At 45.0% G+C, this 15,711-nt stretch overlaps 1 protein-coding gene across 1 annotated transcript in view; it reads left to right on the top strand.

Moving 5' to 3' along the window:
- The first annotated feature begins 12,453 nt into the window (after positions 1–12,453).
- The window catches only part of LOC126095015 (acetylcholinesterase-like), a 123,276-nt gene continuing 120,018 nt past the window's right edge, over positions 12,454–15,711 (top strand). Inside the window, exon 1 of the mRNA XM_049909674.1 lies at positions 12,454–12,552. Within this exon, the coding sequence (XP_049765631.1) occupies positions 12,490–12,552 (63 nt within the window). The 5' untranslated portion in view covers positions 12,454–12,489. The remainder of the gene's footprint in view (positions 12,553–15,711) is intronic.

Here is a 15,711-nt window from a genome sequence, read left to right as displayed (position 1 = left end):
TGTTTGAAAATGATGGCCGCATATTGGTTCGCCGCAGACAGGGGCAGCGGCGTCAGTGTGACTGCATTAGCACAAGACATACAGCGCCAACTCGAGGCCTTATGGTATGGGGTGCTATTGGGTACGATCACAGATCACAGTTGGTGTGTGCCCAGTGCACTGTCACCAGAATGACCAATGTGAATGACATCCTCAGACTCCTGACCGCACCCTTTCTGTACAACACTCCAGACACCATTTTTCAGTACGACAATGCACAACCATATGTTGCTGCACGAAAACGTGCCTTCTTGGTGTCACAGGGTGTCAGAATTTTGCCAATGTCCGCCAATAGAAGATTTGCCCAATAGAAGATGTGTAGACTACTGTGAAACGACGGGTGCAACGCTGTGACCCAGTGCCAACCTCCACAGATGAATTTTGAAACCAGTTGAATGCAGCATGCATAGCTATACCACAGGACGCCATTCGCGCCTTATAAGCGTCGATGATTGAATTTCTGCAAAACATGCTAATGTACACGTCCTGTGAATATGAGCGTCATGTTTATGGTCGTTCAAGGTGTTCTGTTTTTTCTGAACGTGAGTGAATCTTTGTGTAACGTTCTAAGATTAAACAAGGGAAGAAAAAAGGTAAACTAAAAGAAATCAGATGCCAATAGGTATATGATCTTCAAATGCTTCGCTAAGAACCACCAGGATTATGTGTTAATCTAACATTGATAGGTTTGTAACGTAAACCTGTGTAGTAGCAATCACTCTCAGGGGCTAGAATCTGTCCACCACAGACCACAGTACAAGCTAGTAAACATACTTTTTCGCTAACTTGTAATGCCATAATTAAAGCAAAAGCTGGCTTATGCTGGAGAGTTGTTTGTATATTCCAGTCTCCGGTATGCTAACAGCAGAGGGTGTCGCCGACATGAAGGAGAACTTCACGGCCCTGATCGGCTCCCAGCTGCCGCTGCCCACGGAGGAGCAGCGGACCCGTGTGGCGGAACAGCTGGAGCAGTTGTATTTTGGGGACGAGGGCTTCTCTACAGAGGATATGCAAGCTGTTGTTGATATGCCTGGCGTGCGAGTTGAGGAGAGCAATGTAGTTTTAAATTAAACGTTCAATAAGTCGTTCACACAGGAGAATCGTACAAACATACCGTCATTTGACCATCGGATAGACTGCCGTATGGATGACGTTATAGTAAGCATCGCTGGCGTAGAGAAACAATTGAAAGATCTGAAGAAAATAAATCATCAGCTCCGGTTGGAATCCCAATTCGGTTTTAAAAAGAATTCTCTACGGCATTGGCCGCTTGCCTAGCTTGCATTTATCGTGAGACTCTCGCCCGGCACAAAGTCCCTAGGGACTCGAACAAAGCGCAGGTAACTCCAGTAACTATGTAAGAAGGGTAAAAGAACGGACCTGCAAAATTACAGGCCAATATCCCTAACAGCAGTTTGCTGCGGAATCATTGAACATATACTCAGTTCGAATATAATAAACTTTCTTGAGACTACGAAGCTTATGTCCAGCAATTAGCATGGTTTTAGAAAGAATCGCTCATGCGAAATTCTGCTTGCCCTTTTCTCACATTATACACTGCAAACTGCGGATGAAGGGCAACAGGCGGATTCCATACTTCTAGATTTCCGGAAATAATTTTATACGGTGACCCTTTGCAGGCTGTTAACGAAGTATATGGAAGTTCACAGACATACGAGTGGCTTGGAAACTTCTTAACTAATAGAACCCAGTACGTCGTCCTCGACGGCGAGTGTTCATCAGAGACAAGGGTACCGTCTGGAGTTCCCAGGGAACCCACTGTTAATAGGACCGATGTTGTTCTCTGTATACATAAATGATTTCGTGGACAGGATGGGCAGCAATCTGCAGTTGTTTGCTGATGATGCTGTTGTGTCCGGTAAGATGTTGAAGTTGAGTGACTGTAGGAGGGTACAAGATGACTTAGACAAAATTTCTAGTTGATGAGATGAATGGCAGCTAGCTCTAAATATAGAAAAATGAAGTTATTGTGGCTGAGTAGGAAAAACAACCCTTAATGATTGGATTCAGAGTTAATAGTGTCCTGCTTGACACAGTCAAATCATTTAAATATATGGGCGTTAAGTTGCAAAACTGTGAGAACTATGGTAGGGAAGGCAAACACAGTACAAACACTAGAAGCAAATTTCTAGTTCTACTAGAGTTACGCTGTGTTTCATACGTGGAAAATACTCTTATTTCTTTTACTTAGCTCACGTTTAGGTAAATGTAAGTTGTGCATCTCTTTTCCAGTGAGTGTGATTCTGGGAGGTCAGCCGAGTATCCATCTGCCACCGCCGTAACCTCTTCCCCGGATGGTACGAAGATACAATCAGTCGACAATAGTGTCGTTAAAGGCGAAAATAATCAAGAATTCCCCAAAGATCGGAAAATAAATCGGTCGTGTCCTTTTCACATTAACCGTGCCGGCATTATCTTGAACCATTTTGGGAAACGAAAGAAAATCTAAATATGGAAGATAGGATTGAGACTTGAACCCCTTCTCCTCCCGAATGGAAATCTGGTCGCTTAAGCACTGCGTCTAAATTGTGTTCTTCCAATAGTTTTGTTGTACGACGGTTCAAATGCCAAACATTGTATTTGCTTAGAGGGGGAAATAATCAGCCCTCTGAAGAACTACTCTGTATGTGTTGATGCGCTTGAATAGTGTCTCCAGATATTTCTACAAAGTAACTTTTTATTTGCAGCTGTTTTCCGACGTGTACTTCGTACAACCAGCGGACTCCTTCGCTAGGGCCGTGGCGAACTTCAGCAACATACCTGTTTACTTCTATTACTTCAGCTACAACGGAACCGGCTACATAGAATACGGTAAGTGTTCCCTACGACGCACTGCTTTTCATCTGCATCTGCATCTACAAGTCAGCTAATAGTGGGTGGCGGAAAGTACTTCTGGTACCTCTATTTGATCCTCCCCCCCCCCCCCCCCCCCACCTTGTCTGTTCCATTCGTGAATGGTGCGTGACTGTCGATAAATCCCCGTATTATTAGCTCAAATTTTTCGTATTTTTACGTTGTAATAATTTCGCGAGACTTATGTTGGAGGAAGTAATATGCTTTGTGTCAGGCCGAATTCTCACGGAATTTCAATATCAAATCTCTCCATAAAGCACTGTGCCTCTCTTGCATCGTCTGCAATTGGGGTTTGTTGAACATCTCCACAATGCTCGCGCGCCGACTAACCGACCCCAAGACGAAACGCGTCGCTCTTCCTTGGATCTTCTCTTTCACTTCTATTAATCCAACTCGGTAAGTGTGTCAGACTCATAACTAACACTCAAGAATCCATCTAACAAGAGTTTTGTTAGCCTCTTGTTTCGTGAATCAATTTCTGTGAATCTCAGCCTGACATCTCCTTATCCAACTGTTTGTTTTATGTGGTCATTCTACGGTAGGTCGTTCCAGATGGTCACTCCTAGATATTTTACTATAGTTACTGTTGCTAGCAGTTTGTCATCAATACTGCGACGGTACCCTAGTGAATTTCTTCTCCTACGTACGATCATTTTGTCACATTTCTTTACGTTCAGGCTCAACTCTCAGTCCTCGGATCCACCTGTCTTTTGATGCGGGCTACTGACGTTGCTACCTTGTTACAGACAACCACATAATCTGCCAACATATTCATGGAGCTTCCGATATTACATATACATTTTGAGAAAAAAAGTGAAACGCTCAGAAGGGTAGGAGGAAGTTAAATGAAACTTCGCGGAAGAAAAGCGTATGTGATGTTATTTCATCGTTCACTAATCGAGTCAGATTTGAGCCATCTAGGAAATATTAACCTACTTACCGGTAAGACGTTGCACCCCCTCTGGCCTGGCTGCGATGTATTTCATAAAGCTGATGAATCCTCTCGCAAAGCAAGCTGCGTCACAAACGTTGTAACTGTTCCTCGACATCCTGGATTTTTGTATCGCGACAGAGCTGATATCGGAGCTGGTCCAACACATGTTCTATCGAGGATACATCTGAGAATCTTTCTGGTCACGAGAGTACTCAACATTACCGTGTCATTCGATAGAGACACGTGCCATGTATGAACAAGCATTGCGCTGTTGAAAAATCGCACCACGATATTGTCGCATGAGACTTGGGAACGCAGGATGTCTGTGACGTACCGCTGCGCCATCAGAGCTCCCTCAACCACTACCTGCCGTGTCATAAAGTCATACCCAACGGCTTCCCAAACCAAGATGCCAGAAGTGACCCTGCAGAGGGTCTCTAAACTGTTGGAAAACTGGGACCTTCCCTCAGGTCACCACTGTACTCTCAAAGATGGTTATTCTAGGTTTTGCACACCTATTGTTTATCTCCGAACCCCGTATACCCCATGGGCCCACATTCCAGGCTTCCCAGTCATGGCAGCTCTCCAAACGCAGCCGTGTGTTTTGTGTCGTTAACGGCAGTCTACGCATGGGACAATCACTTCGTAGTCCGGGTTCTCTATACTCCAACTAGCTGTTCGTGATAGCCAAGAATGTTGTAGGGGGTTCATTGCTTCTTCTCGAATGGCGGTCACAGATGTGGAGAGGTTACGATGTGATTGGTTCACAATAACGGTGATCCTCCCCTGTGATGGCCAGACTTGTTGGAGCGGCGTCTTGACGACACGTCAACCTGCTCTGACGTTCCCATGTAGTCCAACATCCGAATGTCCCACAAATCTGGATACTGCACGACTGGACCAGACGGGCCGAAGGAGCCCCACAATGAGGCCCCTTTCACACTCTCTTGGGTGTTGATAACGCTGCCTCACTCTAGTACGTAACATCTCCCTGTCCTTCACGCTATTCATGCCCCTTGTATACTATGCCAAGTCTAGTAACAATACTTACGACGAACAGCAGCCGGCCACTGCGGCCGGGGGGTTCTAGGCGCTTCAGTCTGGAACCGCTTGACCGCTACGGTCGCAAGTTCGAATCCTGCCTCGGACATGGATGTGTGTGATGTCCTTAGGTTAGTTAGGTTTAAGTAGTTCTAAGTTCTAGAGGACTGATGACCTCTGTGCTTAGAACCATTTGAACCATTTTTTGAACGAACAGCAACAGCACTAATGCACTCTAGTGATCATTCTGCTTATTTACATGTCTAATCATTTACATACCAGGCTATATTGTGTAGTGTACGAAGTAACGTAAACATGGGACCACGTTTTCAGGATGCTTCACCAGTCTGTCAGGCAGTGTATGCACTGACGGAAGAAAATTGCACGTAAAACCTCTCCAATTAGGCTGCTGGATCAGCCCATCATGTTGTCCCAGCCAATCATGCCGTACGACTTAACTTTTTACTTGTCAGTTGCCCAGCCATATAGCAGTCGAAAGTAGCAACTGTCTACCTGTCTCTGGAAAAACTGTTTCAGAAGACTGCATTTAACTTTTCAGTATTGGTGTAATGTTGTTTCAATGTCATTATAGTGAGCGAGCATCTAGCCACGAACAGTGGAGCAAAATCCGCTATCTATATGGTCATTAATTATTATGACATCGGAACGAAAGAGCATAGGATGGATCTTTATCACAAGGTGTTAATCGTTTCTCGCATAACAGTCCGTATCACGCTATTGACTTTGCCGATCATTTGTCTGTCACCAAGGATTCGGCCTCTTTCAATCTGCTACGCCGCATTTCCTGAATTCGCGGTAATTCTCTAATATAATTCAGCACAGTCTTCCACGGCACAAACGTATATACTGTGGTCTCTAATTGCAATCCGTGTTAAGGAGAAATACCTTCCTCCTTTTGCAAGTTCTGGTTCATTACTATTCATCAACGATATTGCAATAGTTTTGTCGTGACCTCCAGTGAATGCAAAAGTTCGACCCTGTTTGTTAGCAATGTATTTAGTTTGTTACCTTACGGATAAGTAGCTAACACAGTGTCCGAGGCAATTTTAGAACACCATCTCGAGACTGTTTGTCCCTGTCATCCATTCTAAAATCATGCCTTTAACAACGCATCGTTTACAGACTGAAATATTCTCCTAACCACTTCCGCATGATCGAAGACATTATACATTATAATTCTGACGCTCTCTTCAAAGTGTTCACATATTGTTTTGTTATGTAGGTGACGACAGAACAAACCAATTATTATTTTGTGTTTCTAATTTGAAGCATATCATTCTTCGTTATCTCATAGTTTGACTCCATATTTATCACATGAAACATTGTTGAGTTTTTCACGACAAGTGACAGTCTATAACTATTGGTGTCCTCCCCGCCTACCGAGCCAGCTGGCGCAGTGGTTAACATACTGGACTCACATTTCGGAGGACGACGGTTCAATCCCGCGTCCGGCCATCCTGATTTAGGTTTTCCGTGATTTCCCTAAAGCACTCTAGGCACATGCAGGGATGGTTCCTGTGAAGGGGAAAGGCCGACTTCCTTCCCTGTCGTTCCCTAATACGATGAGACCGATGACCTTGCTGTTTGGTCTCTTCCCCCAAACAACCCAACCCAACCCAACCCTCCCTGCCTTACCAAAGTGTATTGCATTCGATATTTAAGATTTCGCTGCTGTTTATTTCTACTCAGTCAGATTTCTGTAGCGAATATAAATTGCCGCTTTAGTACTACTCACAAGTGACGACAGTTCTGTAATCTTTTCCGGTACACTTCTGTAACAATTAAACGGACTCACTACTGACTACACGCTTAGCCTAAAGTAGCTGTAAGTCTCAGGCTGCAACCTGACGTAGTCTTCCTTGTCCTTACCAGTGTACCGGTCGCTATTGCCACTGTTGGTCATGTCTGCCTTTATAAACGTAACGAAGTAGTTTTCCTAGCATAAAATTCACAATATTTGGTTTTCTCTTCCTTGAAAAACCACTAGTTTTTGGAATCATTCTATTTAGTACTTCTCTGGCAATAAGAAACAACTACGTCGTGGCTCCAACGACTACCATTTGCATACTTAACACATTTTTATTGGCAGACTGAACTATGTTGTTGAACAGTTAGCGTCAGCTAGAGAATCTGTTGCACATTCTACCACGATTTTTAGTAGAAGTACTGAAAATGCATATGCACCTGTGTAGCACTTTTCACGAAAAATAAAGTTAGGCCTTGATAGTGTGAAACATTCTCAAATACAGCTGATGTAAAAATATTTTGCAGGTATGATGCATGCCGGGGAAACCTCGTATCTGTTTCCGAAAGGCATACTGGGACCAGACAAGGACCCTAACTCCAACGATGGGAAGGTGGCAAGTCAGTTGACAAAACTGTGGACCAATTTCCCCAAATACGGGTACGTCCTGTGACAATTAATTCTGATTACTTAGTTTTAGCCGGAAATAGCGGCCTGAATCACCAATCACTTGAAGAGAGAGTTAATCAGGCTGTAACAGCGCCAGACTAAGGCAAGGGGACTCGTTCCCTTGAGGAAGCCACTTGCCGTAATACGATTTGCTGGCACAGCGTAGTACCATGGCACCCACCTGTGCTTCACTGCCAATTTGTCAGTCAGTGAGCAGCGAGTTACCGAAACACGGAACACTTCGATACAAGGCGGACATGATATATAACAAAAGTCATGAGCCACCTCCTAACGTCGTGTCGGATCTCCTTTCACCCAGCGTAGTGCAACAACTCAACGTGGCATGGACTCAACAAATCGATAAATCGTTGGAGCTCCCCATCATAAATATTGAGCCATGCTGCCTCTACCGCCGCCCATAGCTGAGAAAGTGTTGCCGGTGCAGGATTTTGTGCACAAACTGACTTCTCGATTACGTCCCACAAGCTGTGATACCCGGCTTCACCGGCTGACAGCACATGATGATAACTGCTGCCATGGACGTGGAAAATGCAATAGGCTTCTAACCACGCAAACGCCATCTTAGAAAAAGTAGTTCTTTTGGACCGTCCCTTTCATCATGTGCTGCTAGCAGTGATAGTACGAGGTGCGGCAATAAAGTAATGAGACTGATGTGAAAAAAAAAAATGTTGCCTACCGTTTTTGTTTAGTGTTTTCTCATTCAAAGTAGTTCCCTTCTGATTGTACACACTTTTTCCAGCGCTTCTACCATTGATGGTAACATTTCTGGAACTCGTCTTCTGTAATATCCTCCAAGACCCTCGTCACAGCTTTTTGGACATCTTGTGTCGTTTGAAAATGGTGTTCAAAAGTGATTCAAATGGCTCTGAGCACTATAAGACTTAACATCTGTGGTCATCAGTCCCCTAGAACTTAAAACTACTTAAACCTAACTAACCTAAGGACATCACACACATTCATGTCCGAGGCAGGATTCGAACCTGCGACCGTAGCTGTCACGCGGTTCCAGACTGAAGCGCCTAGAACCGCACGGCCACACCGGCCAGCGAAAATGGTGTCCCTTGACCGCTATTTTGACTCTTGGAAAAAGGAAACAGTCGCACACAGCGATATCTGGTGAATAAGGTAGATGTGGTAGTACAGAAATTTGTTCTGAGGTTAAAAATTGCTTTAATGACAGAGCAGTATGGGATGGCGCATTATCGTAATGGAGAATCCAATTATCAGCAACGTTGGCACGGACACGAAGAACCCTTTTACGAAGCCTTTCTAAAATTTCTTTGTAGTAATGTTGGTTAACTGTTTGTGCAGGAGGCACCTACTCTTTATGAACAATTCCCTTGGACTGGGTGATCCCTTTGAGCACCACTGCGAACTTTGCAGTTTTGTCTCTGGATCGTACTGAAAAAACCAACTTCATCACCAGTGATAACGTGGCTCAACAATTCTGGATTGATTTTCGTTTTCTCTAACAGATCGGCTGCCACATTTCCGTGACGAGAGCCACAAACACGTGTTAACTTATTACAGCATAACTCACAACTGAGCAGTTGCATCGAGGTGCCGTTTGCACTAGAAGCAGCTTATAGACCACGGTCAAAGATATTGTGCCTACGCAAGCCTGCAGGGTTGCCACATCTTGCAAAGAAAATCAGTCTCATTACCTCGTAGACAACAGGCAACTGGCATCAGGCATTTTGAGTCACTTTTCATCAATTGGTGCAAAAGCAAAGGCAACCATTAGAGTTTTTCTCGCGCAGGCTCACGGTGTCACAGGTAAGATGAATCAGATATTAACCATAAGCTACTACCTGTTTATGAAAAAATGTGACACTTTCGACCTATGTGGAAGCCAAACCATTCACCGTATATTTGGTTTTGGCAAAAGCAAAGACAGTTCCTCTTCAAAGCAATACCGACCACTAGAATGTATCAGCCAATTCACGACATGACTGACGCATACTAGAGGAGTCGACAACGCAGTGTCCGATTTTTTACGCGTATTGGAGCCATTACAAACACTGTTGATTATGAGCAACTCGCCAAGGCACAGGCTATCGATGGTCAATTGTAGGACCTTTTGCAAAAGAGCTCAACAAGACTGCAGATTAAGCATGTACAGCTACCGTGCAATTGTTATGATGTGGTGCAATGTGTCTAAAGCCAAACCCAAACCTTTCATACCCGAAGGACTGTGCAAGACGGTTTGATAACTTGACTCATCCTGGCGTGAACTCAAGCGTAAAACCTATGACAGATTCATATGGCCCAACATTAAGAAGGATTAGTCTAGCGGGGTGAGAGAGTGAGTAGCATGCTGGCAATGCAAGGTGGACAGATGTCTGCATAAGCAGGTCGGGGAGTTTCCAAAGCTGGCAGACCGATTCTCACATGTTTATTTAAATATTGTGGTACCACTGCCTCCCTCTAATGGTTTTCGCTACTTACTGACTGCCAATGACAGGAGTACTCAATCGGCCAAGACAGCACCATCACACGCATGCCAGCAGAAACGGCAGCAAGAACCTTTTTGTTAACATGGATAGTACGGTTCGGCTGCCCATCGCAGATCAACATGGGCCAAGGACGGAAGTTTGACTCAGTTCTGTTCCTAGATATGCCCAAACTGTCTGGGTTTTGGCGCCATTGTACCATACCATACATCGAGTAACAGGATGGTGGAGCGATGGCACAGAACATTAAAGGCCGCATTCATGTGCCATGAAAACATTTGGACCTTCATGCTGCCACTGGTTTTGTTTGGCCTCCAAACTGTGTGAAAACCAGACATCAGGACTTCCAGAGCGGGGTGTATGGAGAGGCTTTGTGCCTATCATAAGAGTTTTTTCTGTACTGCCCGGACCGGAAGTTGCGAACGTAACACATTTGCTTCAAAAATGGTTCAAATGGCTCTAAGCACTATGGGCTTTAACATTTAATGTCATCACTCCCCTAGACTTAGAACTACTTAAACCTAACTAACCTAAGGACATCACACACATCCATGTACGAGGCAGAATTCGAACCTGCGGCCATAGCAGCAACGCGGTTCCGGACTGAAACGCCTAGGACCACTCGGCCACAGCGGTCAGCTAGCGTGTCTGTGTTGCGAAATAAACATGTAATCCTGAGGAGTAAAGATGTTGAATGTTAAGTACATTTTTTTATTTAAAAAGCTTTAAGAGTCTTCACACAAAAAATTAGGAGGCCTTACTTGTCAGCACGTCCTCATATGACTACAAGTGACGACGAAAGTATCTGTTTACAAAGTCTAATTGTAGTTAACGATCTATACACATACTGTATTTCCAGTATCTAACACCAGGGGATACTGAACGCTCACAGGTGGTTACTCTGTAGCTTCAAAAAGTGGCAGTCCATACCCGGAAAACATAATATTGACAGCGGTGGTGTAACAGGTAATAACACTCACGAAGTACAATACTAGGCATTAAAATTGCTACACCAAGACGAAATGCAGATGATAAACGGCCATTCAATGGTCAAATATATTATACTAGAACTGACCTGTGATTACATTTTCACGCAGTTTGGGTGCACAGATACTGAGAAATCAGTACCCAGAACAACTACCTCTGGCCGTGATAACGACCTTGATACGCCTGGGCATTGAGTCAAACAGAGCTTGGATAGCGTGTACAGGTACAGCTGCCCATGCAGCTTCAGCACGGTAACACAGTTCATCAAGAGTAGAGATTGGTGTATTGTGACGAGCCAGTTGCTAGGCCACCATTGACCAGACGTTTTCAATTGGTGTGAGATCTGGAGAATGTGTTGACCAGGGCAGCAGTCTAACACTTTCTGTATCCAGAAAGGCCCGTACAGCATCTGCAACACGCGGTCGTGCATTATCCTGCTGAAATATAGGGTTTCGCAGGGAATGAAAGGTAGAGCCACGGGTCGTAACACATCTGAAATGTAACGTCCACTGTTCAGGGTGCCGTCAATGCGAATAAGAGGTTACCAAAACGTGTAACCAATGGCACCCCTACCATGAAGCCGGGTGATACGCCAGAATGGCGATGACGAATACAAGCTTCCAATGTGCGAACACCGCGATGTCGCCAAACGCGGATGCGACCATCATGATGCTGTAAACAGAACCTCGATTCATCCGAAAAAATGACGTTTTCCTATTTATGCACCCAGGTTCGTCGTTGATTACACCATCGCAGGCACCCCTGTCTGTGCATCAAGGGTAACCGCAGCCATGGTCTCCGAGCTGATAGTCCATGGTGCTGCAAACGTCGTCGAACTGTTCGTGCAGATGGTTGTTGTCTTGAAAACGTCCCCATCTGTTGACTCAGGAATCGAGACGTGGCTGCACGATCCGTTACAGCCATGCGGATAAGATGCCTGTCATCTCGACTGCTAGTGATACGAGGCAGTTGCGATCCAGCACGGCGTTCCGTATTATCCTCCTGAAGCTACCGATTCCATATTCTGCTAACAGTCACTGGATCCCGACCAACGCGAGCAACAATGTCGCGATACGATAAACCGCAGTCGCGATAGGCTACACTCCGACATTTATCAAAGTCGGAAACGTGATGGTACGCATTTCTTCTCCTTACACGAGGCATCACAACAACGTTTCACCAGGCAACACCGGTCAACTGCTGTTTGTGTATGAGAAATCGGTTGGAATCTTTCCTCATGTCAGCACATTTTAGGTGTCGCGAACGGCGCCAATCTTGTGTGAATGCTCTGAAAAGCTAATTATTTGCATATCACAGCATCTTCTTCCTGTCGGTTAAATTTCGCGTCTATAGCACGTCATCTTCGTGGTGTAGCAATTTTAATGGCCAGTAGCGTAGATACGATCTCATCCGGGGCAGGAGTGAACTTGTGTGAGGTCGAGATAAATAAGCCGAGATAACATTTTCTTGGCCTGGTACCTTTATGTAACGACCATACTTATACGGTGGCGTCAGAAAGGATATCACTCGTTCCTATCTCTTCTTTGACCACCAAGCAACATTATTTCGCTGAATCAGCTTCAAGTGTCCGATACCGTTAGAACGCGGCGCTCTTATGAGGATGACTTTCAGTTATAAAGGGCTTGAGAAATCTTCCTTGTCAGCGCAGTCTGAAGGTTCCCACCGTCAGGAACACTTCACGCAAAATGGACGGTTTCTGCTTGTCACTTGGTGCTATTTTCGTCTTGGCACTTGCTGCATCCTGTAATGTGAGTATTCAACGCAATATACAAAATATTTTTTCGAATGATTTTGAGTCCATGGCGGGACTGACTCGCAACTGACGGTAAAATAACAAGCACGCTCATAAGGCCACAAAAACAAGCATGTAGGAGTTTTTTTTCTTTCATAGTTTTTAGAAATAGTCGTAGGAAAGTCTTTGAGAGCATATGGGCGGAGAGATACGTCATGGAAAGTACAGAATGTCCCAGTATTGGTACTAATTATGTTTCTGTCCATACGCATATAACGAGACACGTGCAATGGAGGCAAAAAAAAATCAGACTGCAATTCTTCCTATATTTCATAATTTATATCTGTTTTTCTGTCATCCAAAGACATTGCTGTACCTTTGTAGATGGAACAGTCATCGAGATCTTTTTACCTTAGGGATAATAAAGTAGAATCAATAAACCTGAATCTGTTATTATTCGCAATATTTTAAGACTCATCTAAGGCTTTTGAATGTTTCAACCACAATATTCTCATATAAAGGATGGAATGTTATTGGAATAGTGAACACGGCAAGTTCGTAGCTTTAAAGGTAGGTGTGAGATAGAAAGTAGAATGCACCAGTTTCATGATGATCGCACTGCAGTGGTTACCCATACTTCAAAGTGATCAGGTGTGATATAACAAAGGGTCTTATTTGGGTCCTTTGTTGTTTCTGACATATCGCACATTTGTGTTGTCAGAGGATTAAAATTTTGTCCTTTCTGCAGACGGTGCAGCTATAGAAACGGAAATAGTACCAGTCCTCTAGCTGAAGAGACAGATTATAAAACATTTGTGTTAAGGAGTAAGTGAATGGGGGGCTAGGTTGAAGTGAGTGTGATACTTTTTTTTTCAAAACACATTAAAATTGTATTTCCAGAGCTCTCGCTCAATTTAAATGCACTACTCTTTGGAGAAAGTGAAACACCAAGACCGAGAGATGTGATCACAATAAAATTTATTCCACCGATTAGGGACATGACACTACACAAATGATAAGATTTACAGACCTGTGCATGCAAGTGACTCTGGTAATTCAGAACGGACTAGCGGCACCATACGCTTCGTTCAGTGTCGTTAGACGTCGTGGCATTGTACCAGAGAGCATCAGGATATGATGCTGGGGAATACTTTGCCACGCGGTTTCTAGGCGCAACCACAAAGCTTCAACTGTAGCTGCAAGAGGACCTGAACGAACAAGTTGCCGACCGACCATATCCCAGATATGCTGGAGGGGTGACATTTCAGGCGAACGGGCAGGCCAGGGAAGCAGTGGTACCCCTCGTTCTTCGAAGAAGGCTTGCACATTCCTCGCTACATAGGGCCGGGCGTTCTCCTGCTGAAATCTGGCATGTGGAACGACCTGTAGAAAGGGCAGTGCCTCGAGCTGTAAAACCTCCATGAAGTGGCTGTATGTGTTCAGATTTCTCTCCAGACGTGGGAGGCGGGATCTCTTGTTATAGGCAATGGCGCCCTATGCCATCACATTTGGCGTTTGTCCGCGATGCCGTTCAACAATACGGTCCACCCGACTGCGTCCACCACAGCGGCGTCGAAGGCGTATGAGGCCATCATTGTTGGACAAGCTGAAGCGGGACTTGTCCGAGAACACTACATTTTGCCACTTAGCACGCCAGTTCCGGTGTTCACGTGTACATTGGTCTCTGCGGCGTTGGTGGGTTCTGGTCGATGGAAACCGTCGCAGTGACATGCGTGCCACCAGTCCAGCTCTCAGAAGAGGGCATCGAACCACAGCCACAGACGTGTCCACACCCGTTGCAGTGATTCAATGTCGCGCCAAATGTAGGGACGAAGCTGTTCAGTCTGTTACGGCCAAGCGAAGAAGATGACGTTCATCTCGTGCTGTGTCGTCCAGTACCCTGTCGGTGCTCTCTTCTCCACTGGTTCCACAGACGCCTCACTGTTGGAGCAGCGTGTCCTGTACAGGCCGCAATGCCACAGAATGGCAGACCCGTCTCCCAGTGAAAAATCATTCTGTCCCGCTCGAACGCACTCACATGCCGATACTCCACCCCGTGATATCGGAGAGCCATGGTGGTACTTGGTTACAGGATTCCGCTTCTTATGACACCTCCGCACTGACTGAGCGTTGCATAACGCTGACGTGTCCGGTCACACAAAAGAGGGCGCTGTTGGACCCATGTGCATGCCACTGTACTGCCATTTAAAACACTTATTACGGTTCCCCTGTTCTACACGTCCTCTTATCATGGCGTGTTGCATACCATTGCTTCTGTGTGTCTCGTTTTTTCAAAACAGAAGTGGATAATTTTAGAACAGTAAAATGGATGTATTTCATTAACTTCCTCATCCATTACAAAATGTAACAACAATAATTTGTGAAAGACACAATGGTAAAACAAGGTTTTCCAGGAGTGCTAGTTCTGCAAGGTTCGCAGGAGAGCTTCTGTGAAGTTTGGAAGGTAGGAGACGAGGTACTGGCGGAAGTAGAGTTGCGAGGACGGAGCGTGAGTAGTGCTTGGGTAGTTCAGTTGGTAGAGCAGTTGCCCGCGAAAGGCAAAGGTCGCGAGTTCGAGTCTCGGTCCGGCACACGGTTTTAATCTGCCAGGAAGTTTCATATCAACGCAAATTCCGCTGTAGAGTGAAAATTTCATTCTAGAAACATCCCCTAGGCTGTGGCTAAGCCATGTCTCCGCAATATCTTTTCTTCGAGGAGTGCTAGTTCTGCAAGGTTCGCAGGAGAGCTTCTGTGAAGTTTGGAAGGTAGGAGACGAGATACTAGCAGAAGTAGAGCTGTGAGGACCGGGCGGGAGTCGTGCTTGGATAACTCAGTTGGTAGAGCAGTTGCCCGCAAAAGGCTAAGGTCCCGAGTTCGAGTCTCGGTCCGGCACACAGTTTTAATCTGCCAGGAAGTTTCAAACCAAGGTTGTTACACAAATTTATAAATTTGTGATTATCCACTTACAGTAAAATACTGCTGTGACATGAATGACGTTAAGCCTCAATTTAAAAAAAAATTCCTTTGCGCAAAAAACACTATTCACATTTATGAACATAGTCAATAAAATTTGTCTTGTCCTCAAACTGAACTCCGCTGAAATACAGCAACCGATAAGATTGTAGACACCACAGACAAACTTAAGACAGCGAACTTGTCTTTGGCCAGCCATACC

Source organism: Schistocerca cancellata, chromosome 8, assembly GCF_023864275.1.
Source record: "Schistocerca cancellata isolate TAMUIC-IGC-003103 chromosome 8, iqSchCanc2.1, whole genome shotgun sequence".
Classification (NCBI taxonomy): domain Eukaryota; kingdom Metazoa; phylum Arthropoda; class Insecta; order Orthoptera; family Acrididae; genus Schistocerca; species Schistocerca cancellata.
This window is presented reverse-complemented; position numbering and strand designations above follow the sequence as displayed.